Source organism: Crotalus tigris, unplaced genomic scaffold, assembly GCF_016545835.1.
Source record: "Crotalus tigris isolate CLP2741 ecotype Arizona unplaced genomic scaffold, ASM1654583v1 scf7180000019309.743544, whole genome shotgun sequence".
Classification (NCBI taxonomy): domain Eukaryota; kingdom Metazoa; phylum Chordata; class Lepidosauria; order Squamata; family Viperidae; genus Crotalus; species Crotalus tigris.
The window spans coordinates 201,127-225,150 of NW_024097480.1; the positions used below are offsets into that span (position 1 = coordinate 201,127).

Here is a 24,024-nt window from a genome sequence, read left to right on the forward strand (position 1 = left end):
AGTTAGATGATGTTGGGAAGAGGGGTGTGAACGAGAATCCAGCTAGACATAACAATACTAAACCTAGCGTGAGAAACAAGGTTATTGTAACCAAGGTTATTCTATTCTATTCTATTCTATTCTATTCTATTCTATTCTATTCTATTCTATTCTATTCCTATTCTATTTCTATTTCTGTTCTGTTCTGTTCCATTCCGTTCTATATTCCGTTCTATATTCTATTCTATATTCTATTCTATATTCTACTCTATTCTACTCTATTTTCAGCTTTGCCAGCTTCAGCCCTCACACCATGGCACAGAGGGTTTGGCATTGCTTTAAAAACAAATTGGCTGTTAGATTGGAAGAAATTATCTGGATCTCTTTGAAACTTTCCAGCCATTTCCTTCTAGCAGTTCAGGAAGCAGAAGAAGACAAGATCTTCATGAAATCCTCTGTGAGATTAATCAGCAGGCAGAAGAACGTCCATTCCAAATGAACCAGGAGTTGTGCTGTATGCCCACAAGAGGGCAGACTTATAAAGAAAGTCCAGAGCAGGGGTCTTCAAACTTGGCCCTTTTATGACTTGAGGACTTCAACTCCCAGAATTCCTCAGCCAGCGTGCTTGGCTGAGGAATTCTGGGAGTTGAAGTCCACAAGTCATAAAAGGGCCAGGTTTGAAGACACCTGGTTCAGAGAATGGTCCCTGTCGGCACCATGGACAGCTCCCACCTAATAGGCAAAGGACTTGTAAGAAGTTGGCAAATCTAGACTGAGCACTTAGAGTTCAGCAATGCCGGGTGCCAGATCTAGAGTCTAGACAAAGCTGAAAATTGTTTTCTTCCCCCAAACTGAACCAAAGGAACAAGAAAATATCAAAGAGCCTCACTTTACTGGTTTGATTAGGAAATACACATCCTCACAAGCTGTTACTACTAAACAATAGAATATTTATATCCTGACTATAGTTAGGATTAAAAGTTCATGTACTGCTCTGGTTCTTCATAATAGTGAGGGTTCAGGATAAGGAAATTGATTATATTACTGGTTTAGGAGAAGTTTCACAGGATCTCTGGTTCAAATTTGTTCCCAGAAAGCATGAAATAGGAGGAGGAAGGAACATGAGTTATATTCACCATCTTGAGTTATCTGTTAAAATAATAACGTGTGGATAAAATATCTAAAGGAAATAAACAATAAAATTAAGGAATTACCCCATGGCTACAGCACAAAAAAGACATATCTGCTTTGCTTAGTTCAGATCTTAAGATAACTGAAGCACCATCCTTGGCAACGGTGAAACTGAAGACCCAAAAAGCAACTAACTGCTGTGCTTTCATTTGTTGACTTAAGAGCCAAGAACATCTCAATGGCAACTAAGGAGATTATGAAAACCCATACTTGCATGTGCAGTAAAAGAGATGTCCATCTTTGTGCAGCTGCCTGGCCAGTTCCAACTGATGGTTGTCCATAAGTTGGTCATTGATCACAACCAGGAGAGGTTTCCCAGCTTCCAAAACTTCCAAACAGCTGCCTGCTCCTGTGGCAGAAGAACCAGAACCGGATCATTCTACTTGACATAGCAGCACCTGTCCATCAAAAATGGGTTGATAGGAACCAACCTTCTTTGGATTAAATTACAAGGCTTCCCTTGCCCATGGCCAGATTGCATTCTTTCATGAGCGGAAGAGAAATTGTAGAATAAAAGTCAGAGGTGTTTGAGCTAGGTACCCCATCTACCTCTAAAAGTCTTGGGCTGTGGATATTCTTTCTTTCTTTCTTTCTTTCTTTCTTTCTTTCTTTCTTTCTTTCTTTCTTTCTTTCTTTCTTTCTGTTTCTTTCTTTTTTCTTCTTTCTCTCTCTCTCTCTTTCTTTTCTGTCTCTCTCTCTCTCTCTCTTCCTTCCTTTCCTTTCCTTTCCTTTCCTTTCCTTTCCTTTCCTTTCTTCAATCATTCAGTAAATCCAAAAAATAAGGGAATCCTTTTGCTTTCTAACTGTTGCATTTAATGTCACAGAAGGATAAAATGAATCAATAGTCACGGGGTGATCTTATTTACAGTATTAAATTAAGTCCAATTATGCTTTGGTTTTATTCTGGTTCTGCTCGCTTCTTTGTTTTAGCCACAGCCATGTTTTGGAACATGCCAATCAATAATGACAAGTGGATCAGGGATTCTAAAATGGTTGCATTCTTTTAAGAAAAACTAGTAATACATTACAGGGACCATTCCTGGACAACTGACTTCTAGGCCTCTTATAAGCGCAGATTGATAGGGTTTTGTAATGAATCAGCAGATGCTCCAGAGAGCACCTACCTTTAGTTATTTGTCTTAAAAGAAATTGGAGGGAGGAATCTTTTTTATCATGAACAGTGACAGCCAGTTTTGTCTAGGGCTTAAAGGGGCAGGCTAGAAACCAGGGGGTTCTGTGTTCTAGTCCCTCCTTAGGCATGACTGTGTGACTTTGGTCAATCGTTAGGAGACAATGAATTTTAGTCCCATCTTAGGCGTGAAAGTCAAGCTGGATGACTTTGGGCCAATCACTGTTTCTCTCTCTCTGCCAAACCTACCTCACAGTTATAGTGAGGAAGAGGAGGGACCCATCTTGAATTGTGCAAAATAAAGGCAGCATTAAATCTAGTAAATAAACATGCACAACTTTGGTGATAAGGCAAAGAAATATTGGAATAGGATTCATACATTAATGCAGAACATTCTTGAAGTGAACACCAAGATTAAACCAGAAATTTTCCTTCTGGGTCTAATGGAAAGAGAACTAGAAAAAATATTTGGAACTCTGATTTTATATATGGTGCCTGCAGCGAGATTGCTCTATGCACAAAAGTGGAAGGAGGCCTCGATTCCTACTATGGACGAACAGTTACAAAAGCTGATGGGATTAGCAGAGATGGCCAAACTGACTGAGCTGATAAAAGAAAAGAACATAAGTCCTTTTGTTTCTACTTGGAAACTGCTTCTGGACTATGTGCTTGAGGTGGGGAAAAAATGATATTATGATTTGGGGTTTTACCAATTAGACTGATTTGCCAATATAGAAATGGCTAGTGCGTACTGCTAGAGAAATGCAAAAAGCTGAGATTTGATCTTAATGTCTGATTTTCCTGCAAGAGAGAGAGTCAGAAACCAATGCCTTTTGTCTCTTCCCCTCCTCTTCTTCACACCTTTTTTGTTTTTTTCTTTTTCTACTGTTGTCCCCTATTTGCTTTTGTATTTTCACATTTTGTTATAAATGAATAAAACTAATAAAAATGAATAAATAAATAAACACACACAACTTTGACATAGCTTCTACCTATATATACCAGCAGCTGGTCTTGCATAAAAAAATGTACAAATCCATACTGGGACTATAACTTGCTTAGCTAAGGCTACAGAAGAAATGTACTCCTTTCTAACATTTTTAGAAATTGTTTGGGCTATATTAGGTTGCAGACATATCCATGACTGCTTATAGTTAATCACTGACCATAAATACAATAAAAGTATCTATAGTTCATGTTGTCCCTTGAACACAAGACATTTCTCTTTTAAATCCCACCTTCCCATTTGTTTCCAGGGGGTAGTACTCTACATAAATAAAGGACATAAATAAATGTTCCAGTTTTCCACATATAAAGACAAATTATCTTCCTATGTTGCTCTTGGATCTTTTCGGTGGGGTGAGCAAAGCGTGGCCAAAAGAGACTGGATGTTTGTACTGAGATGCTTTACCTGCGTGGCTTATGACCAGATCTGCTTTTTTCACATCTTCAGAAAGTGAGCTCTTGAATCTGAACACTTCCAGAGTAAGTGCGGCTGTGCTAAATGGATCTGGACATTCCTTGCCCCGGCCAACCTGAAGGACGAGCTTGTAATAGCCGAGATCCTGTAAAACCTGCAATCAGAAAGAAACATGTATTCTCCCTGAGGTTACAAATACAAACTTGTTAGAAGCTGCAAAGGTGCATTTATTTCATTCCCCAAGGTGAGAAAATGTGCATGACATACTATTGACCACTGTGCTCCTGTATCCTATTGTGAGAGAAAAAGGATTACTAAGGCAATATTGGCTTGGGGGTTTTGGGTAGGTTTTTTTGTGACTTTAAAGCAGTGTTGTCTCCTGGAGACTGCCTGGATGAGTCCCTGCAGTTTTCTTGGCAAGGTTTCCCAAAAGTGGTTTGCCAATGTCACTTTCCCAGAGCTGAGAAAGAGGGACTGGCCCAATCTCACCTAGGTGGCTTCATGAAGAAAAGAAGGACTAGGGGGAGACATAACAGGAGTGTTCCAATTCCACTTTTGGAGATGAGAGAAAAGATAGATAGATAGATAGATAGATAGATAGATAGATAGATAGATAGATAGATAGATAGATAGATAGAAAGATGGATAGATGGATAGATGATTAGATAGATCAGCGGTTCTCAACCTATGGGTCGCGACCCCATTTGGGGTCGATCAACCATTTTTCGGGGGTCTCCAAAGGCGGCGATCCGCCATTTTCTCCCCTCCGGCGGCGGCGCGCATGCGCGCCGCGCATGCCACCACGCATGGGGTGGCGCTGCGCATGCACACTGTGCACGGGAGCGCCGCCGCGCATGCGCACCGTGCATGGGGCGCCGCCGCACATGCACACCGTGCATGGGGGCGCCACCGCGCATGCGCACCTGCGTGGGGCGCTGCCGCGCCGCGCATGCGCATAACGTTTGTGTGACGGGGTTGCCGTCACACAAACGTTGAGAACCGCTGAGATAGATAGATGATAGGTAGGTAGGTAGGTGATAGATAGATAGATAGATAGATAGATAGATAGATAGATAGATAGATAGATAGATAGATAGATGATAGGTAGGTAGGTAGTAGATAGAAAGATGGCTAGATTAGATAGATAGATAGATAGATAGATTGATAGATTGATAGATAGATAGATGATAGATAGGTAGGTGATAGAAAGGGATAGATAGATGAGATAAATATAGAAAGATGGATAGATAGATGATATAGATAGAGATAGATAGATAGATGGATGGATGATAGGTAGGTAGGTGATAGAAAGATGGATAGATGATATAGATAGATAGAGAGACAGACATACAGATAGATAGATGATGGGTAGGTAGGTAGGTGATAGATAGAAAGATGGATAGATGATATAGATAGAAAGATGGATAGATAGATGATATAGATATATAGATAGGTGATAGAAAGATGGATAGATGATATAGATAGATAGATAGATAGATAGATAGATAGATAGATAGATAGATAGATAGATAGATAGATAGATAGATAGATAGATAGACAGACAGAAAGATAGATAGATGATAGGTAGGTGATAGATAGATAGAAAGATGGATAATGATATAGCTAGATAGATGATAGATAGATAGATAGATTCATTCTATATTGGGATTCAATTTGGCCGTGCACGTCTGCATTGGAGCTTCCTTCTGACCGTGCACACACTGGGACTCGCTTTTGAGCATGCATGCACCGCGACTCCCTTTTAAGAGGGTCCCCTTCAATCTGCCTTCTGAATTTATTTTATTTCTTTGGCCAATTCAGGCGGCTTCCTTCCAATTACTGCACAGAGAGGACTCGGGGGAGAACTGCACGGCTCCCCTCCTTCCCCACCAGGATTTTCCCACGCAAGAAAACTTTCAAAGGGGCAGAAAATCCCAGGTTGGAATGCAGAGGGACCATAGAGACAAGGCAGGCCGGTGCCTAGAAAAAGCACAGGAAGTGACGCAAGAAGCGCAACCTCAGTTCTTCCGCCCTTTCGTCGCCCGGCGATTTGTTCTGCGGCGGGGCGCGGGCATTCAAAGACGGTGTCGGGGAAACGGGAAGGGCGGCCTCGGAAGACTTGCCTGGGTCGCTTCGGGGCTCGTCACGGCCGCAATGAGGTCGTCGAAGCTGGTGGTGCCGACGGTAACGAAAACGGACTTCATGGCCGACGAAGAGGCGGAGCGGTGATAGAGAGGTTGGTGGCTGGAACGGCCCCGAGAGCTGCCACACTTCCGGGACGAAAGATCGCCGAAGGGGGTCGCCCTAAGACCTGAAACGCCGGGATGTTATAGAGATATGAAAATAGACGAATACATATCCTGCGATGCACGAATTCCGGGTTCCAATTTAAGTAATGCCAGATTTAAAGTTTTAAAAAAGTGACATGACCATTTTTCACCCTTAACGACCGTCCCTATGGTCATGTGATCAAAATTCAGATACTTGGCAATTGATCTGTACTGGTAGTCCTCAACTTACAACCATGCGTTTAGTGACCAGCACCTGAAAAATATGACTTACAGCCAGTCCTCACACTTACAACCAATGCAGCATCCCCTGGTCACATGATCAGAATTTGATTGCTTGGCATCCAACATGTATTTACAATGGTTGCAGCATCCTGGGTCATGTAATTGCTATTTGCGACCTTCCCAGCCAGGAAGCAAAGACAATGGGGAAAGTGGATTTGCTTAAAGACTGCACGATCCACTTAATGACTGCTGTGATTCTCTTCACAGCTTTGGCAAAAAGAACCCTCATAAAATCAGTCATGACTCACTTCCAACTTCTCTTTGTGCTAAGCTCTGCAGGTCAGATTTGTTTTGCAGATACCAGGAAAAAAGAAGACGCTAGTTTTGTTTTCCAAAACTCCTTTTGAAAAGCTGGTATTTTAGCTGCCACCTTATGCTTACTTGTGCTTGCTGCTATGCAGTGACAGACTGCTTAGAACAGTGATGGCGAAACTTGTAGAGACCGAGTGCCCAAACCACAACCCAAACCCCACTGATTTATCGCAAAGTTCCAGGGCCACATCAGCATTGTGGTGCCCTCGGGGGCGAGGGGGGCCAGGAAGGCGCCCCTGAGTGCTGCCTCTGGCATGCAAAACCCAGGGGCGCAAAAATGAACCACTGTGCTGCAAGGCACAAAAACGGCCGCTGCACTGTGGGGTGCAGATAGAAGGCGCTGCACCACGCAAGAACGGAGCAGGGCTAGTATCATGCAGGCACTAGCCCTGCTCTGTTTGCAGTGCGTGCATGCTCGTGGACCCATGTGTGCACGCATGCATGTAAAATGCTTCCCCCTCCCTTCTAGTCCACCAATCGACAATGGTAGGTGACCTCTGCTGTACCACCTCTACTGGAGCTTGCTAGTCGGCCGCTTCACCTCCTTTGTGCTGGGCGGGGCTCCTGCTCTGGGTGGCGGTGGCAGCCTGATGCACCTGCTGCTGGTGGCGGTGTCATGCGTGCCAACAGAGAGGGCTCTGAGTGCCGCCTCTGGCACGCGTGCCATAGGTTCACCACCACTGGCTTAGAACTTTGGGGAGGGGGGAATAAAAGGGGGAAGACTTGGAGGGAAACGAAAGTAAGTGCTGTATCTCTTTGAGATGCTGCCTCAAGGTCACCCAGGTAGAAGGAGGAGAGAGCTACGTACCAAACTGAGCTTGGGCTGACCGGTACAAAATCATCTCGCCTGAATCTGATTGGTTAAACTGGGGTGGACACTGAGAGATAGTTAAGAGAGGGAAAAGTAGAACACAGGGTCTTTGGCACATGATTCTCAGTTCTGGCTTTGCAATACTACAATATGCCTGATCTCTCTTTTTTATATATATAAAGATTTTATTGGTTTTCTTTTGCTTACATATGTTAATTTTTCCAATCAACGAGTTTTCTGGGGTTAGCTATGCTAATACATATTCGATTCCTAATCCTTCATTCTTTCCTCTAACCAACAATAAAATAAATCCCAAATTTGGTAGTAGTCTGTGTCTTCTTTATCTTTCAGTCTCATAGTTAATCTGTCCATCTCTGCACATTCCAATATTTTTCTGATTATTTCTTCTTCTGATGGCAATCCTTCATTCTTCCAGTATTGTGTGAAGATTATTCTCGCTGCTGTAGTGATGTGTAAAATTAAATATAAACTCTGCTTATTAATCTTTTTAAGCATTATACCTAGTAAAAAAAAGTTCAGGTTTAAAATCAACATGTTCACCTAATATTTTTTCTAACCGTGTATGTATCTTTTTCCAATAAGCCTTAGCTTTGCCACATGTCCACCAAATGTGGTAGTAATACACCTGATCTCTCAATAGACTTTTCTCAACAAATGGGGACAAGGATCATTTCTATTTAGAGGCTTAAGTTGTGGCAGGTCTGACAGCCGGTTCCTTTCTCCCAAGAAGTGCTCTGGGAGGCAGGAGGCTGAGTTCACACCTTATGCTAAACAAAAATGCATTCATGGCTTAGCAAATTCACACTGTATAGTTCAGTGATGGCAAACCTCTTAGAGACCAAGTGCTTAAACTGCAACCCAAAACTTACGTATCGTCGGGTGCCGGGTGGGCGTGGCCCATTGGGTGGGCGTGTCTGGTGGTAACGGCAGACTGGGTGGGATTAAAAAGTTCAATCAATTCCAATTTTGTGAGATCTTTTTTTTCCCCAAGAAGTTGAAATTGATTGATTGATTGAACCTTTTTTTTTTTTTTTTTTTGCACATGGCAGTGGAGGCCTAAAGCGAAAAGCTTTTATAAAACCCAGCTGAAGGCCTAGGACTGGGGCGACAGCGCGCGTGCCCACAGAGAGGGCTCTGAGTGCCGCCTCTGGCACTCGTGCCATAGGTTCGACACCACTGGTATAATTGGCTTCACAGTGTATTCCAAACTAGGGGTCTACAGCCTTGGCTAGCTGTGGTATTCTGGGAGATGAAATCCACAGGTCTTAAAAGTTGCCAAGGTTGGAGACCCCTGTTCTAAACCATACGTTTGGGCTTTTCCAAGAACTGAGCTAAAACACGAAAGCCACATTATAGCACAAAAGCAGAATGAGCAACCTCAGCTAGAGATGGCACTCTAAGGTTATAATTCACAAATAAATAACTAGGTTCTTGCTCATGAGGTGCTTGTAGCTAGAGCTGTATTTGAAGAGATTTGACACTTGTGTAAATACAGCCCGGAAAGGGGGGAGAGGTGAATATTGTTAGCTAACTTCTGTGTGTATGAACTTATCTCAGAAAACATAAGCTGGATTATAGGAAGTTTAGTCTTAACACCCCAATGAGGGCAATGTTATGTCACAATCTCTGATGCCTTTGCTGGGGCTCCTGCTCGCCCTGCTGATCTTCGCTTCTTAATGTGCTGTGGCTGCAAGTTATTTTGTTTAATCCTCCTTAAGAACCGTGCATTTAAGAAAGATAACACCACGCAACCTAATCTCTGCCATATTTGCAACGTCGTGTAAAGGGACGTTTCAAACGTACTCTCTGATTAACTGACAACTTCCACTGAGCTTACACTGCAGCCAGCGGCTTCGATCCTTTGAAAGTAATCCTATCAAAATCCAGCTAGATCTTTAATGATCTGCCATTGAGCCAGGACTGACTCTTTGCGGCCACGTAGATAGATTTTTCCCAGTGTTGATGTGCGCTCATTACCACTCTTAACGGAGTCCACCCATCACGCTGATCGTCCTCTTTCCTTCCCCTTTTCTTAGCATCAGAGCCTTCTTCGGAGAGCTGGGTCTTTGCATAATGCAACTAGGATAATCCAAGTTTGGTTGTTTGGATAATCTGAGTTTCTCAAATGAGAAAACTGGGTTGATTGGTTTGATGTGGCATTTGTTTGTTTTCTCAGCTACGCAGGGTATTCTCAGGAGTCGTCACCAGCTCTAAGTTTAAACTTGGGGGTGTTTTTTGGAAAAGTTTTATTAAATTTTAGGGGGTTACGGGTAAAATGGGTTCAGGGTTAGGATTGGGGTCTGGGTTAGAGTTGGGATCAGGGTTGGAGTTAGGACTGGGGTTTCTGCCAGTAACATTTTCAATATTTAGCAAACAGCATATTGTCTGGGTACATATATTCAAACAGCAATAACAGATATAATACTAAATGATAACAGTAAGTATGGTTAATTATCTTAGACAATATTAGTTAATCACTCCATGTCATCCTTCTTACTAGTATGCATTCAAAGTTATATATTACACTCCTTTCTCTCTGAGTCATTTTTCTAGCCATTGATAAAAATTATCCCATGTTCTAAAGTAAACTGAATTTTCTTTCTCCTTAATCTCTAAAGTCAATCTATCCATTTCTGCACTTGTTAATATAGGTTAGGGGTCTCAAACTCGCCACGTCACGTGACGTGTTGCGATGTATCGCGACTTTTTCCATTGCCGGTGGGCACGATTTCGGCATGATGCATCCAGCCCATGGGCCAGCAGTTGGACACCCCTGATATAGGTAGTCCTCAGCTTACAACTGCAATTGAGCCCAAAATTGATGTCGCTAAGCAAGGTGGCTGCTCAGTGAATTTTGTCCCATTTTATGATCTTTCTTGCCACAGCTCTTAAGTCAATCAATGCAGTGTTTGAGTTGTAAAGTGAGTCTGGCTTCCCCATTGACTTTCTGGACCCAACTGTGGTTCTAAGTCAACAATAATAAAGTGTAGCAACCCAAGGCCTTATGCATCCAGAACAGACATGTCAAACACAAGGCCCAGGGGCCGGATGCGGCCCGCGAAGTGGTTTCATGTGGCCCGTGAAGCCATCCTGGAAACAGTGAGGGAACGGCCCCCGCTGTCTTGGCCCTGGCCCAGGCCAGCCGGGAGCCAATGTACAATTTTGTGGTGGCCATCTATGCTGAAACGCATTCAGTCTTAGCTCCACAAGGCCGTCTAGAAATAGCGAGGAACCAGCCCCTGCCGCGTCGGCCCCACCCTTTGTGAGGAATGAAGAAATGCACCATGCCTTGGCGCTTGCCCCGGTCCCACCCCCTTCTGCCAGAGACCCTCAGATCTGTCCCGCTCCTGCCCAGGCCCCCACAGGCACCCTTGACGCGAACGATGTAGAGCTGCCCATGCCCACCCGATAGGCCACACCCACTCCATCCACGCCCACCAAGTAGGCCACACCCACCCAGCCCCCCCGAGGGCAACCGCAATGCTGATGCGGCCCTCAATGAAATTGAGTTTGACACCCCTGATCCAGAAGGTACAAATTCTTTGTGTGTGTGTGTGACCTGCCCAAACCACAATCACAAGGGAATAAGTCAGGGTACTTGCTTTCAGTTAAGCCAACCTTTTGCACACCAAGTAGCATTTTGGAAGCTGCAGTTGGCCATTTTTGAAAACCTCCAGGGATGGAGCACGATTGTTAAGTGAACCTGACCTCCCCATGGACTTTGCTTGTCCAAAGGTCGCAAAAGGGGATCACATGACCTTGGAACACCGCAACGGTCATAAACGGGAACCAGTTGCTAAGCGTCTGAATTTTGATCTGGTGGGAATGCCTCGGTGATTGTGTGAAAGACGGTCATAAATCACATTTTTCAGTGCTGTTGTACCATTGAACGGTCACTAAATGAACTGCCGTAAGTCGAGGACCAGCTGCATTCCATTGATTAGTTGTTCTCACTCAGTAAGGAAGTTTCTCCTTACTTCTAAGTTAGAACTCTCTTTGACAAGCTTCCACCGAACGCTTCTTGTCCTGCCCTCGAGTGCTTCAGAGACTAAGTCAAGCTCTTAATCTCTGTTACAGCCTCTTAAGTACAGGAAGATACTTCTCACTCCATCCCCCAATCCTTCTCTTCGATAGGCTAGCCCAGGGCTCTTCAAACTTGGCAACTTTAAGACTTGTGGACTTCAACTCCCAGAATACCTCAGCCAGCCAGTTGAAATCCACGAGTCTTAAAGATGCCAAGTTTGAAGACCCCTGGGCTAGACATACCCAGTTCCCACAACTTCATAGTTTTGGGCTGATTCTCTGGCTCTGCTTTCTATCTTTAAAAACAGAATAAAGTCAGGCCGGAGTTGCTCCAGAGAAGCAGAGCTGCCTGACTTTGGGAGTGCCTGCATGCCCCTGAGTTCAGCTGGGGATACTTTCCAAGATCTTGATTGTTTTCTGTTTATAAACAACTTGCCCCAAGGTGCTCATTAGCTGCCAGGATTGCATGTTCAAGTCGAGGGCAGGCTGTGTTTTTGGCTGGTTTTGTTTTTCCATAACCAAGGTAAAGGCATCTGTGTAATCTCTGAGGCTGCAGGAAGGTTCAGTACCATACACCCATCGCCATTAACCTCACCACACCCAGGAGATGCAGATCCTTTTTGATCAAGGTGTTAATCCTGTAGGACCTGCCCCTCCTCTTTGTATGCAGCCGGCTCAGTCACGCAGAAGCATTTGTGGAACCCCCACAATTCTGTCAGCACTGGGTCAGTGCACTAAACCACTGACAGGAAAGCCTCTTTTTTTTTAAAAAAAAATGTTAGTCTCAGTTGCAGATGCAAATTTTATCAAGTAAGGTCTGGATGAATTCTTCATCAGCCAGTTGTGCCGTAAAGGGATACACGGCCTTTAGTTGGGTATCATTTGTGAGTGTTCATAAGAAATATGGAGGAAGAAGTTGTGTTTTTGATGGAAGAGGCAGTTTGGGTTATACCTGTAAAATTCTACTTACAGATTTTACGGGTTTGGGGAGGGACAGCAAAAAAAAAAAAGAAGAATTTGGAGAACGCATTGTCAAAAATCCATATAACACTAGGTTGTCATCTATGACAATCATAGACAAATTTCAAAATTTGAATTTCAAGAATGGACATTTTTGGAGGCTGTGTAGGAAATCAGGGATATACGATAAATGCACGGATTTACATTGAGAAAAATGTAAGTTTTCTTGATAGGTGTATACCAGGTTCAATTGTATGTTAAGAACCACCTATAGCAGAATCTTACAAGCCTGATTGTGCTCCCTTCTTTTTAATCTTTATGACAGGGATCTTCAAACTTGGCAACTTTAAGACTTGTGGACTTCAACTCCTAGAATTCCTGGCTGGCTGAGGAATTCTGGGAGTTGAAGTCCACAAGTCTTAAAGTTGCCAAGTTTGAAGACCTTTGCTTTATGAGTACTAGGGAGGTGAGATGCTGTATTGGGCTACACGTCTGGCCCAGACTCCAATTTTTCTTATCTAATGGTTGGTTTCCTCCTGTTCCTCAAAATTAGATGCTGTGCCCTTTATTTCTTCACAATCCTTAGCCTTAGGTATGTTGAATGGGGTTGTTTGGTCTTGTTGAACCTCAGGTTCTCAGTTTGAAGGAACTCACAGCCGTGTGGTTACTTATCAAAACAATGGTATAGAGCAGGGGTCTTCAGACCTGGCCGTTTTATGATTTGTGGACTTCAACTCCCAGAATTCCTCAGCCAGGTACTCTGGCTGAGGAATTCTGGGAGTTGAAATCCACAAGTCATGGAAGGGCCAAGTTTAAAGACCCCTCGTCTGGATCCAAGCCTGCAGTTTCATCAAAATGGCTGACTGAGGAATTCTGGGAGTTGAAGTCCACAAGTGATAAAAGGACCAAGTTTGAAGACTCCTGGTATAAAGGTTTCTGCTTGGGCAGAGAGGTTGGAGTAGAAGACCTCCAAGGTCCCTTCCAGCTCTTCCGCTATACTGTTATTCAATTGCTGCAATCCCAGATGAAGAACAGCTGTATAATTGCATCTTCTTTTTTCTCCCCTCTCTCTTACACAAATCACCCCAAACTCTCACAGGGGAAGCAACACCCCGAATTAAAGAGAGAGAGAAAAAAAACCACAGTGTATCTTCTAACAAAATACACCACTGTTTTGGACACATTGGAGGAATATGTTCTTGTTATTGTTACAACAGCTGAGAGATGTGTAGTTGCTAATTTTAGCATAGCTTGGATTGGGGAATTTCAAAGTCCACAGAGATAGGGATCCTGGCAGATAAATGTTCTATCCTAGGAGTTCCCCTGGCAGTTTATTTCTAGACCAGACCTATGTAAGTGATATGCAGGGTACAAAACTTCATTTATTTTAAGGATTAGAGCCAGGATATATTCTCTGGGTTTTTTTAAAAGTTTTTATACTCTTAAAAAATGAGAAAATGGATCAATATGTTTCTTTAGTTCTAGATTTAATGATAAGTTTGGCTTAACTTTGTTATCTTTAAGTGGTTTAACTTTATTATCTGTATTTATTATTTTCTCTTTTCATTTTTAATTTCCTGGTTGGGGGGAGATCAGTTCAATTATACGTTTTTGTTTTTTTAATAGGGACTAGCTGGGAAATCGGTGTCTACTAAAATCTATTTCAACTACATGGACTCTTCGTTCCAATCCTGATACTAGCATTCATGTAGATGAATATACATCAATCTTGTAGAATCTGTTTATTAGACCAGAAGAAGCCACACTTTCCAAAATGGATTTGGCTCCTGCATTTTGAAGTGTCAGCAGAAACTATTTTGGGCATGGTAGTTATATGTTTGGACCAGAATCTTTTGGCTGGAAAGCAGGTCTTCATTTTGCAACCCAAATTTGTAAATCTCATAGGGCAAAAGCAGGCAGGATTTGCTTTCCTTGTTTGTGGCACACACACACCCCCTCCAAAGGACCAACTGTGCATCAGTTGCCATTAGCACTTGTATCATGCGCTAAAAGATACATCTGAGACTTAAGCTTAAGCAGGAATTCCATCATCCATAAATTATAATCTTTTAATAAATGCATATCCAGAAATTCACCAAGGAAACCAATATAAACTGCCCCAGACTTGGAAAACATAAGTGAAAATGCTTAGTATTGGGATGTTTTTTTAGTGTTATGTAAAGGTGTCTTACCAATTTGCATAAATTTGCATGCATGAGTGTCGGTTGCATGGAACATCACAGCGGGTGCCTGTGCAACTCCTAAGGATAAGCAAAACCTGGTGGAAATTTTTAATAACCCATTTTTTTTTTAGGTGAGATTCTCCACATCCTGTGACTCCTTCCATGAATCCCAAAGCAATCCTGCTGCTTTGGGAGGCTGGAGGGCAACTTTAGGTTGATCTAGGCCTCCAGAAGATCTTATTTTAAAAAGTCAAAGGAAAGATAAGAAAAAAAAAGAAAAAAAACAAAATTATAGAATTGTGACTTTCACTCTTCTTTCCTTCTTAAGAAGAGACTGGACAGTCACTTGTCTGAGATGGTATAGGTTCTCTTGCTTGAGCAGGGGGCTGGACTAGAAGACCTCCAAGGTCCTTCCAGCTCTATTCTATTCCATGGAATAGTTACCTTAATCTTAATCTTTCTTTTTATTTGTCTTTGGCAAACATGTTCAAATCCTTCTTTTCTTGGGCATGCAGTTCCAAATGCAAAACTATAGCCCCTCCCTCCCAACTTAAGATGATGGTGATGATCCTTTGAAAATATGATTCAAGCCTTAAAGAGGCAGAGCTGCTAAAATAAATCTAAGACAGACTATAAAAAGCTGTAAATTGCTTTGGGCCAGAACTGGATCAAGGAATGTATTCTTTGGTTGCTGTCTGTGGTCCTGAACTCACAAACCTGTGTCTATTCTTTGCTTCCATAATTGTCTCCCAAGGTCCTGCTTCTGCCCATTGCAGCCTTGCAGCCTTCAGCTGTCCCGAAGCCTGAGTTGCCTGGACAGTTTTCAGCTGGGCCAACGGTGGACAACATCCCCACATTTCATCCAGTGAACCAAAAGATGCATCTTCACATGTCCTTTCTGTGCAACCTGTTATGTCCCATTTTTTTTAAGGGCTGGGAATCCTGGTATGCATTTCCACATCTGTGAATGCCTGGGTGTTCTCCGTTCTCTCTGGAGATGTGGTGATGGGAGATATAACGTGCTTTAAACGGAGGAGCATCGTGAACAGAAGAATGAGCAGGATGGCTAGCAGGGTCAGGAACAGCCCCACGTACATATACAAGTTAGAATATTTATCTGCAGTTGCTGCTTCTGTAGCCAATGTTGGGTGTGGGTGAGCACGGCCAGTAAGATTTCCATGGTGTCTAAAAACAAGTTCAGTCATTGCTTACTCAGGCCTTGTCCATTCTCCTCCACTCACTCATAAACACGTTGCTACTTTTTTACACAGTCCCAAAAAGGAGTTCTTGTTGAATTCATACATTGGAGTATGAGATCAATTTTGGGGGGCACTATAAATCTTTATGTTGCATAGGAAAACTCTTTCATCTTCTCCCAAGGCTTTGCTTGTTCTGTGAAATAGAAGACTCAGATCATCATCATCACTCATTTCTCCTTGAAAAAAAAACACACACCTGAGCTTTGCAAGGGATTTTCAGTCAACAGCATTGCACAACTAATGACATATACACAGAAGGCTTAGTCAATACCAGTATTGGGCTGGTTTTCATCAGAATCTTTGGTCTTCATCAGAAAAGTAAACATTAGTTAAGTTCAGGGTGAGCAATGACAGTGATGCTTTTTTCAACTTTTAATTTCAAACTTTTGTACCATATTTTATTTCTAAATTGTGCGACATGAGTTAATTAAGGGACATGTTATGCAGTGGTTCTCCATTTTCCCACTTCTAATGGACTGCTTCACAATTGCTGACAATTCCAGTTGGCTACTTAATAAACCTGTGCTGTTCTATTTGTAGCTCCTTCTTCATTCAGTATTAACATCATAAATCAAAAACAGTGCTATATTGTAAAAACTCTGAGTTTTATATTAAGGCTTTCCTTTCTTTGCCTGATGCTCTGAGCCTGTCAACAATCTCAAATCTACTATAAAAACAACACAGAATTATTGTATGGATAGTGAGAAATTTGTGAATCATTGGAATGGAGTGAAGTGATTCCTATTGTTTTCTATCAAAGCTGCCCCATTCTAGTATTTTCAACCATGCCGACTATGAATTTGGTAGATGGTGTCCAATATGTGGTGTGTGCTGTATTATAGAAGACCTTTGGTGGTAAAAACATATAGATTTAGGCATGGATTCTCCAAATTTGGCAGCTTTAAGACTTGTGGACTTCCAATTCCCAAAATTCCCCAATCAGCATGACTGGCTGAGGAATTCTGGGAGTTGAAGTCCACAAGTCTTAACATTGTCAAGTTTGGAGACCCCTTGGTTTAGACTCGTGGACTTCAACTACCAGAATTACTGAGCCAGCCATGCTGAGGGGAAAGGGAGAGGTTTCCAAGCTGAGCCATGCTGGTTCAGGAATTCTGGGAGTTGAAGTCCACGAGTCATAAAAGAGCCAAGGTTGCCTACCCCTGGTTTAGACAAACGAAAACCTCTCTCTAAAGCAGCGGTTCTCAACCTGTGGGTCGGGACCCCATTTGGGCTCAAATGACCATTTCACGGGGGTCGCCAAACAACGCAGTCCGCCATTTCCCCCCCTTTTCCTTAGCTGTGCTACTCCCTTTTATTCTATTGGCTTTTGAAAGCCAATAGAATAGACTCTCTTGAACAGAGCCTAATTCTATTGGCTTTCAAAAGCCAATAGGAATTGTCCAGGCTGTCTCTGCCCTGCTGAGTCCACCAAAAGCCCTAGTCTGCAAACGGTGCTGCAAGTTGTCTGCAGCGAAGGCGAGCTGTCTGGAAGTTTCCACCCCTCCCTGCTGAGCAACAAAAATGTAAGTAAAAGAGGGCCAGGGGTGGGAGGTGGGAGGCCGGCGGGCGCAGGGAAGGTTGCTGGCATGCGTGGGGTCTGGCGGGTGCCTTACCTCCCTTGGGCTGGGCCAGCTGGTGGCCCAGCCAATGGTCACCCTGCGCCGTCGCTGCCACTTGCCAGCTACGCCTCGGCCGGCGCAGGGGGTGGCACCACGCATGTACGGCGCTCCCGGGCAGGGAAAGTCCTCGACCTACGACCGGTTGGGTAGTCCTCGACTTACGACCGATTGAGTAGTCCTCAACTTATGATTGGTTGGGGGTCGCTGCATTAAAAAGGTTGAGAACCACTGCTCTAAAGGCTGAAGGGACCACACGAAGAAGACTTCTGTTGCTGTCACTTGGGCAGCTTCTGTTTTTCTGTTTCAATTTCAGGATAACCCAAGATTGTCTATTTTTTTGTTTTGCTGATTTTTTGATCATGGGCACAGAGCTAATGAAATACAAGTAGTCTCTGACCTATAACCATTGGTTTAGTGACCATTTGTAGTTACAGCAATGCTGAAAAAAGTGATTGGTCCTTCCACTAATGACAGCATCCTCGCACTCATGGGATCAACATTTATTTATGATGGTTACAACATCCTGAGGTCATGAAGTAGCATTTGGAACATCTTAAGCCCCAGAGTAAAGTCAGTTCCAACTCTCCTTACTTTCCATAAGAGCTTAAAGAACTGGCACTGTTAGGGGCTCTAAAGGAGAGGTTTCACATTGGGGGGTGTTTGATTGGTGGGTCTGGGGGGTTGTTAACAACAGATCCCACCTTCCCTTTTCATCATACTTCCTCCCTCCCTCCTCATCTTTTTAGCTGGGTTGATTTTTTTATATATATAGTATTGTATTTATATTATTATGTTTTACAGAGTTCTATCTTTTAATATTGTAAGTCACCCAGAGTTATCGTGTGGTAAGATGGGCAGCAAATAAATAAAATAGTTAAGTAAATAAGTAAGTAAAGTAAGTAAGAAAACAAAGAAACAAACAAATAATTTTTGTGATATTCCCTGCCATGTCACTAGGGGTATCATGATAGCAGTGTTCCAATATCTCAGGGGCTGCCCCAAAGAAGAGGGAGTCAAGCTATTCTCCAAAGCACCTGAAGGCAGGACAAGAAGCCACGGATGGAAACTGACCAAGGAGAGAAGCAACCTGGAACTAAGGAGGAATTTCCTCACAGTTAGAACAATTAATCAGTGGAACGACTTGCCTCCAGAAGTTGTGGGTGCTCCAACACTGGAAGTTTTTAAGAAGAGACTGGACAGCCATTTGTCGGAAATGATATAGGGTTTCCTGTCTGGGCAGGGGGTTGGACTAGATGACTTCCAAGGTCCCTTCCAACTCTGTTATTCTGCTTTGTTCCGTTCTAAGCTTCCCACAAGCAAAGTCAATGGAGCAAGTCGTATTTGCTTATCAAGCATGTGGTTTACCTAAACACTGCTATGATTCATTTAATAACCATAGCACAAAAAGTTTGCAAGATTGGATACTGCTCACTTAACAGCTTCTTTGTTTAAGAATGGAAGCTCTGGTCCCAATTGTGGTTGTAAGTTAAGGATCACCCTTAACGTTAGTTTTCTTTTTGTATGTTTGTTTTCCCCTTTTCCAAGCTTAAGTTCATTCCATTTCCTTTCTGCCTGACTAGGCTCGAAAACCAAAGCCAAACACCGCCAGCTTATAATCAGGAGTATTTGGAAGAGCCGTGGTGGCACAGTGGTTGGAATGCAATATTACAGGAAAACTCTGCCCACAGTCTGGAGTTCGATCCTGACCAGCTCAAGGTTGACTCAGCCTTCCATCTTTTCGAGCCTGGTAAAATGAGGACCCCGATTGTTGGGGGCAAGAAGCTGACTCAGAGAGAGTGCGAGAGCTGTAAAGCACTATGAAGTGGTATATAAGTCTAGGTGCTGTTGCTATTTGCAGGACCTCACATTAAATATCCCTTCGTCCCCAGCCTGAAGCCATTAAAAATAACGAGGCTCCACTTTCAGCCAGGTAAGCCATATTATATAACTGCAATAATGACTGTTTGAATGTCCTGAAAAAGAGGCTTATGTCTCAGCCTTAAAGGCTATTATTGCGGCAGCAGAAGTTTCATTACAAATATTATTTCTGAAAATTAGGTGGTCTGGTAGGAAGACTGTTCACCTGGAGTTCAAGTGGAGCAATGATTACAAACCAAACACCCCGACCTAATAAATGTCTATTGGACATTTCTAAATTTGAAGGAAGAGATTTAAAAAAATGGAAATAATTAAGAAGAGGAGAAGACAGCACTTAAGAATCTATTTCCTCCAAAATTGGTGGTCAAATTATCACTTTTAATTTAACCAAAGGAAGAAGCAAGGATAACTATATTGAGAATAAGCATACCACCGATGCTTCTTTAATAAAACATAGAATAATGTAATATACAGTAGAATAACAGAGTTGAAAGGGACCTTGGAGGTCATCTAGTCCAGCTCCCTGCATGAGCAGAAGAGTCTATACCATTTCAGACAAGTGGCTGTCCAGTCTCTTCTTAAAAAGCTCCAGTGATGAAGCACCCAGAACTTCTGGAGGAGGTTGTTCCACTGGTTAATTGTCCTCACTGTTCGGAAGTTTCTCCTTAATTCCAGTTTGCTTCTCTCCTTGATTAGTTTCCATCCATTGTTTCTTGTCCTGCCTTCTGGTGCTTTGGAAAATAAATTGACCATGCTCTTCTTTGTGACAGTCCCAGACTAGACATACCCCAAAATAAATGCCCGATGACCTCTGTATTCTAATGATCATTTTAATTATTTGCTGATCTTGTCCATGTTATTGTCATATCCCACGTATGGTTTAGCCCCAGAAAATGACCACTGGCATTCCAGAAAATGCTCACTATTACACTCTTCTAACCTAACATGCCACCACAGAAGATTGTTGTGAGGATAAAAAGAAGAGGGGGGGGGAATCAAGATTACCATTAAAATTAACTAGAACTCTTAGATTCCCTGTGTCTTAATAAAGTGCATTGGAGCACAATGGACATTGTTCAGATTTTAGGTCAGCAAAGTATTGAATGTCTGAAGCTGAAACCCCAAAAGGCTTTTTTTTAAAGAACTGCAGAATTTAAATTATTTCCTGATCCAATTTTCCACTGTAAGTTTTCTCCATCGTTCAGAGCTTCGGAGGTTGAGTGACAAGCATTCCGTTCGGCAAAGAAACTTCATTAAATTCTCTAATTTGAAGTTCTGGATGAGCGCATTTCCTAGGCTCCCCAAAGAGACTGAACATTAACTTTTCTAAGCAAATTACCCAAGTCTGTGGGGTGTGTGTGTGTGTGTGTGTACAGAGAGAGAGAGAGGTCTGTGTAAATTCAAGAATGGGAGACTATAATAATTAGGATATCAATTTGTTTATGTTTTGTTATTATGTTTATTTTCAATTTGTTTATATTTATGTTAAAGGGGAGTTAAAGCGCATTATGGACTTGGTTATTTATTTAGTTGGTTAATGTTAGTTAGATTATGATTATCATATTTGTAACTCTGTACTCAGCTCTGGGAAGTGGGGGAGGGAGGGGGGGTTGGGTGGGTTGATTTATATTGTAATTTTTATAAAACTTTTTAATAAAAAAAATGGGAGACTAAAAGTGCAAGAGTGAGCAAGCAATGGTGTAGGGCTAAAATTAAAAGAGGCTTAGCCCTGGTTATCTCAAAAGAAAAAAAAAACTTCAGAAAAAAACAGATCAATATGCAATATGATTTCAAGAGGTTTTGAATATGAAGCCAGCTGTCCCGCTCCGTTGCTTGGATTAAAACCTTCCACTGCAATCAATTAACTGGGTATAACTGGCTTATAACCTTCCCCCCCCTCCCCAGTTCAGGAAACTGATATTTTAATGCATGCTTTTAATTTTTTTTTAAAATCTCTTGAGAAAGAGTATTCATTTCTCTCCTTTCCTTGGCAGATGGGTGTCTCACTGCCTCTCTTTCGCATGCAAACCTAATATGCACTGAAAGACTTTTTAAGTAGAGAGAGAAGATTTTAAGAAGTGTAACCCATTACCTTTCGCTGCTGGATGGAATCCGAAAAGGTTTCACTGCTGAAGGACCCTACCTGGGAACTATTAGGGAGGTATCTTCTGGAGACACTTCTCGTCCAGACTGGTCAGATCTTTGCTGTTGAGCTACTAGATCCAGAAAATTTGACTTTCCGGAGAGAGCACAGCTGAAGTAGAGTTCCTTCTGAACGTTTGTGCTTTGCAGCGTGATAGACACAAATGGACACTGCTTCTCCTTTAGCTGTCTCACTTCTCCAGCTGGGCTGCACATTCTCCTTCAGAGGCAAAGGAATGGCGACAGATCCATCTGCCTTGTGGACAGCTGACTTGAGAGCTGATTTCATCCACTGCTTCTCCTCTTTCCTTTCTTTAGAAGTAGAGAGACAAACAGATTTCTCTCTCTGCATGCAGCTATGTTTCATCAGAAGGAGAGAGAGAGAGAGAGAGAGAGAGAGAGAGAGGGAGAGAGAGAGAGAGAGAGATTGAGAGAGAGAGAGAGAGATGCTTTGTGGCAAAGTTTCAACAGGCTTTTCCTTAAACTCTTCCTACACCCTGAATTTCTTTGTGGACTGAATAACTAGATAAAAAGCTAGGAGATAAACTAGAACTAATTCTATTTCTTTTTCTAACATTGAGACTCCTCGGTCATTGGGGAGTTGGATAAAGCACGCCGACTTGTTGATGTTACCTGTGATAGAAGCTCCAATGGAAATTTTTAGCACCTAGTGGAATTTATTCCCCAGAAGATGTGGCGAGAGCTATTAACTGGGGTAGATTTAAAAGGAGGTTGATTAAATTCCTAGAGGAATTTAAAATAAGTTCAGGAGAGGCAGAGATCTACATCCTCTCTTTGGGAGCAGCCCAAAAGAATCTGGTTGGCCATTGAGAAAAACAACATGCTGGACTAAGAAGGCCCTTTTAAGTGTTTATGGAGATTCTCAATCATCCAGGTCATGGTTGTCCCAAAGGTGTTTTTTTTCCAGAAGGCAACTGGACATTCTTGGGTTTTTTTTTTCCTTTGAAAACATTTTGCTTCTCATCCAAGAAGCTTCTTCAGTTTTTCAAAAGCAAAACATTTTCAAAGGAAAAAAAGTCCATGCCAGGTAATGTCCACTAGTTTATGGACAAGTGATGGGTAACTCTTCCAATTTTGGTGAACTCTACGTCCTGTGAGCCTTAGCCACACTGATCAATGGTAAGAGACATCAGGAGAATTGCAGTTCAAGAGAAATTATTCCACAGAGCACGATGAAACCCTGGCTTAGTGCAGTGGTTCTCAACCTTTTTAATGCCACGACCCCTAACCAGTCGTAAGTCGAGGACTACTCAACCGGTCGTAAGTTGAGGACTACTCAACTGGTGCAGCACCGTTTGCAGACTGGGGCTTTTGGCGGGGTCAGCAGGGCAGAGACAGCCTGGACAATTCCTATTGGCTTTTGAAAGCCAATAGAATAAAAGGGAGTAACACAGCTAAGGAAAAGGGGGAAAAATGGTGGACTGTGTTGTTTGGCGACCCCCGTGAAATGGTCGTTCGACCCCAAATGGGGTCCTGACCCACAGGTTGAGGACCACTGGCTTAATGCAAAGTGTTAACTTATTTGAGAATGCATCCCTTTCTGAACCTTGAAAAATCAGATTTCAGTATGGCTGCGATTAAAACAGACATCCACCCACCTCTACTTCTTCTTTCTTCTGGCCATCTGCTTCAAACATTGACCTTTGCACATTTCTATGTGTCTCTGTGTTTGTGTTTTTCAGAGGCAGGGAAAGAGTCTATTTCTTTGCCAACGAGCATTCTGTTGATCACTCAAGTGAGAATCACAAGGTTATGAGCACTTAAATCCTTGGAGTTGTATACATGTCAAGTGCTTTTCTGTAAATAAAGAAACAAACAGAAATTCAGACATCACTTGGCAAAGCATGAACTTGGAAATTTGGAGGTCTACAAGGCAATTTCAGGATAGCCCATAAAAAGAAACCAAAGAACAACAAGACGGTAGGAAGAATGAAAACAGTCAGAACGTTGATGTAAGAGCCCCTCTTTGAAGGGAGTGGGTGGTTTAGAAATATGAAATATAAATACATGCAATAAAAATGCATAGAATTCTCTTAAAAAAAGGTTCTGGAGTTCTCCATCTCAGTCAGCATTAATGATTCACCTGTGGAGATGGTTACCAGCATCAAATTCCTGGGTGTGCAGCTAACGTGTAGGCTGGCCTGGTCGCTTAACAGCGAGACAATGGTGAAGCGGGCACAGCAGTGCCTGTATTTTCTGTGTCGCACGAGAAAAGCACATCTTCCTTCCCCTATCCTGACCACTTTCTACAGAGGGACGATCGAGAGCATCCTGTCATACAGCATCACAGTCTGGTTTGGAAGCATCCCTGCTTCAGACAGGAAGACGGTGCAGAGAGTGGTGAGAATGACCAAAAAGATCATTGGCAGCTCCCTCCATCCTATCCAGGACATGGCACAGAAGCATTGCTTGAGCAGAGTCCGCAAGATTATCTGAGACATGACACATCCTCTTCACGACCTGTTTTCCTTGTTACCTTCTGGGAGGAGGCTTCGTGGTATCC

General features: G+C 42.7%; 2 protein-coding genes across 2 annotated transcripts in view; both read right to left on the reverse strand.

Moving 5' to 3' along the window:
• Positions 1-6,225, reverse strand: part of LOC120316243 (putative bifunctional UDP-N-acetylglucosamine transferase and deubiquitinase ALG13) — a 54,863-nt gene extending 48,638 nt beyond the window's left edge. Inside the window, exons 1-3 of the mRNA XM_039361596.1 lie at positions 5,843-6,225; positions 3,711-3,873; positions 1,381-1,519 (exon numbers count right to left, since the gene is read on the reverse strand). Coding sequence (XP_039217530.1) covers positions 1,381-1,519; positions 3,711-3,873; positions 5,843-5,923 — 383 coding nt within the window. The 5' untranslated portion in view covers positions 5,924-6,225. The remainder of the gene's footprint in view (positions 1-1,380; positions 1,520-3,710; positions 3,874-5,842) is intronic.
• Positions 6,226-14,445: 8,220 nt separating this feature from the next.
• SERTM2 (serine rich and transmembrane domain containing 2) lies at positions 14,446-22,452 on the reverse strand. Its single transcript, XM_039361615.1, has 2 exons — positions 21,451-22,452; positions 14,446-15,994 (listed from the first exon to the last, which is right to left on the reverse strand). Exon 2 carries the CDS (start codon positions 15,805-15,807, stop codon positions 15,529-15,531), a length of 279 nt encoding a protein of 92 aa, XP_039217549.1. The 5' UTR covers positions 15,808-15,994; positions 21,451-22,452; the 3' UTR covers positions 14,446-15,528.
• Between the last annotated feature and the right edge of the window lie 1,572 nt (positions 22,453-24,024).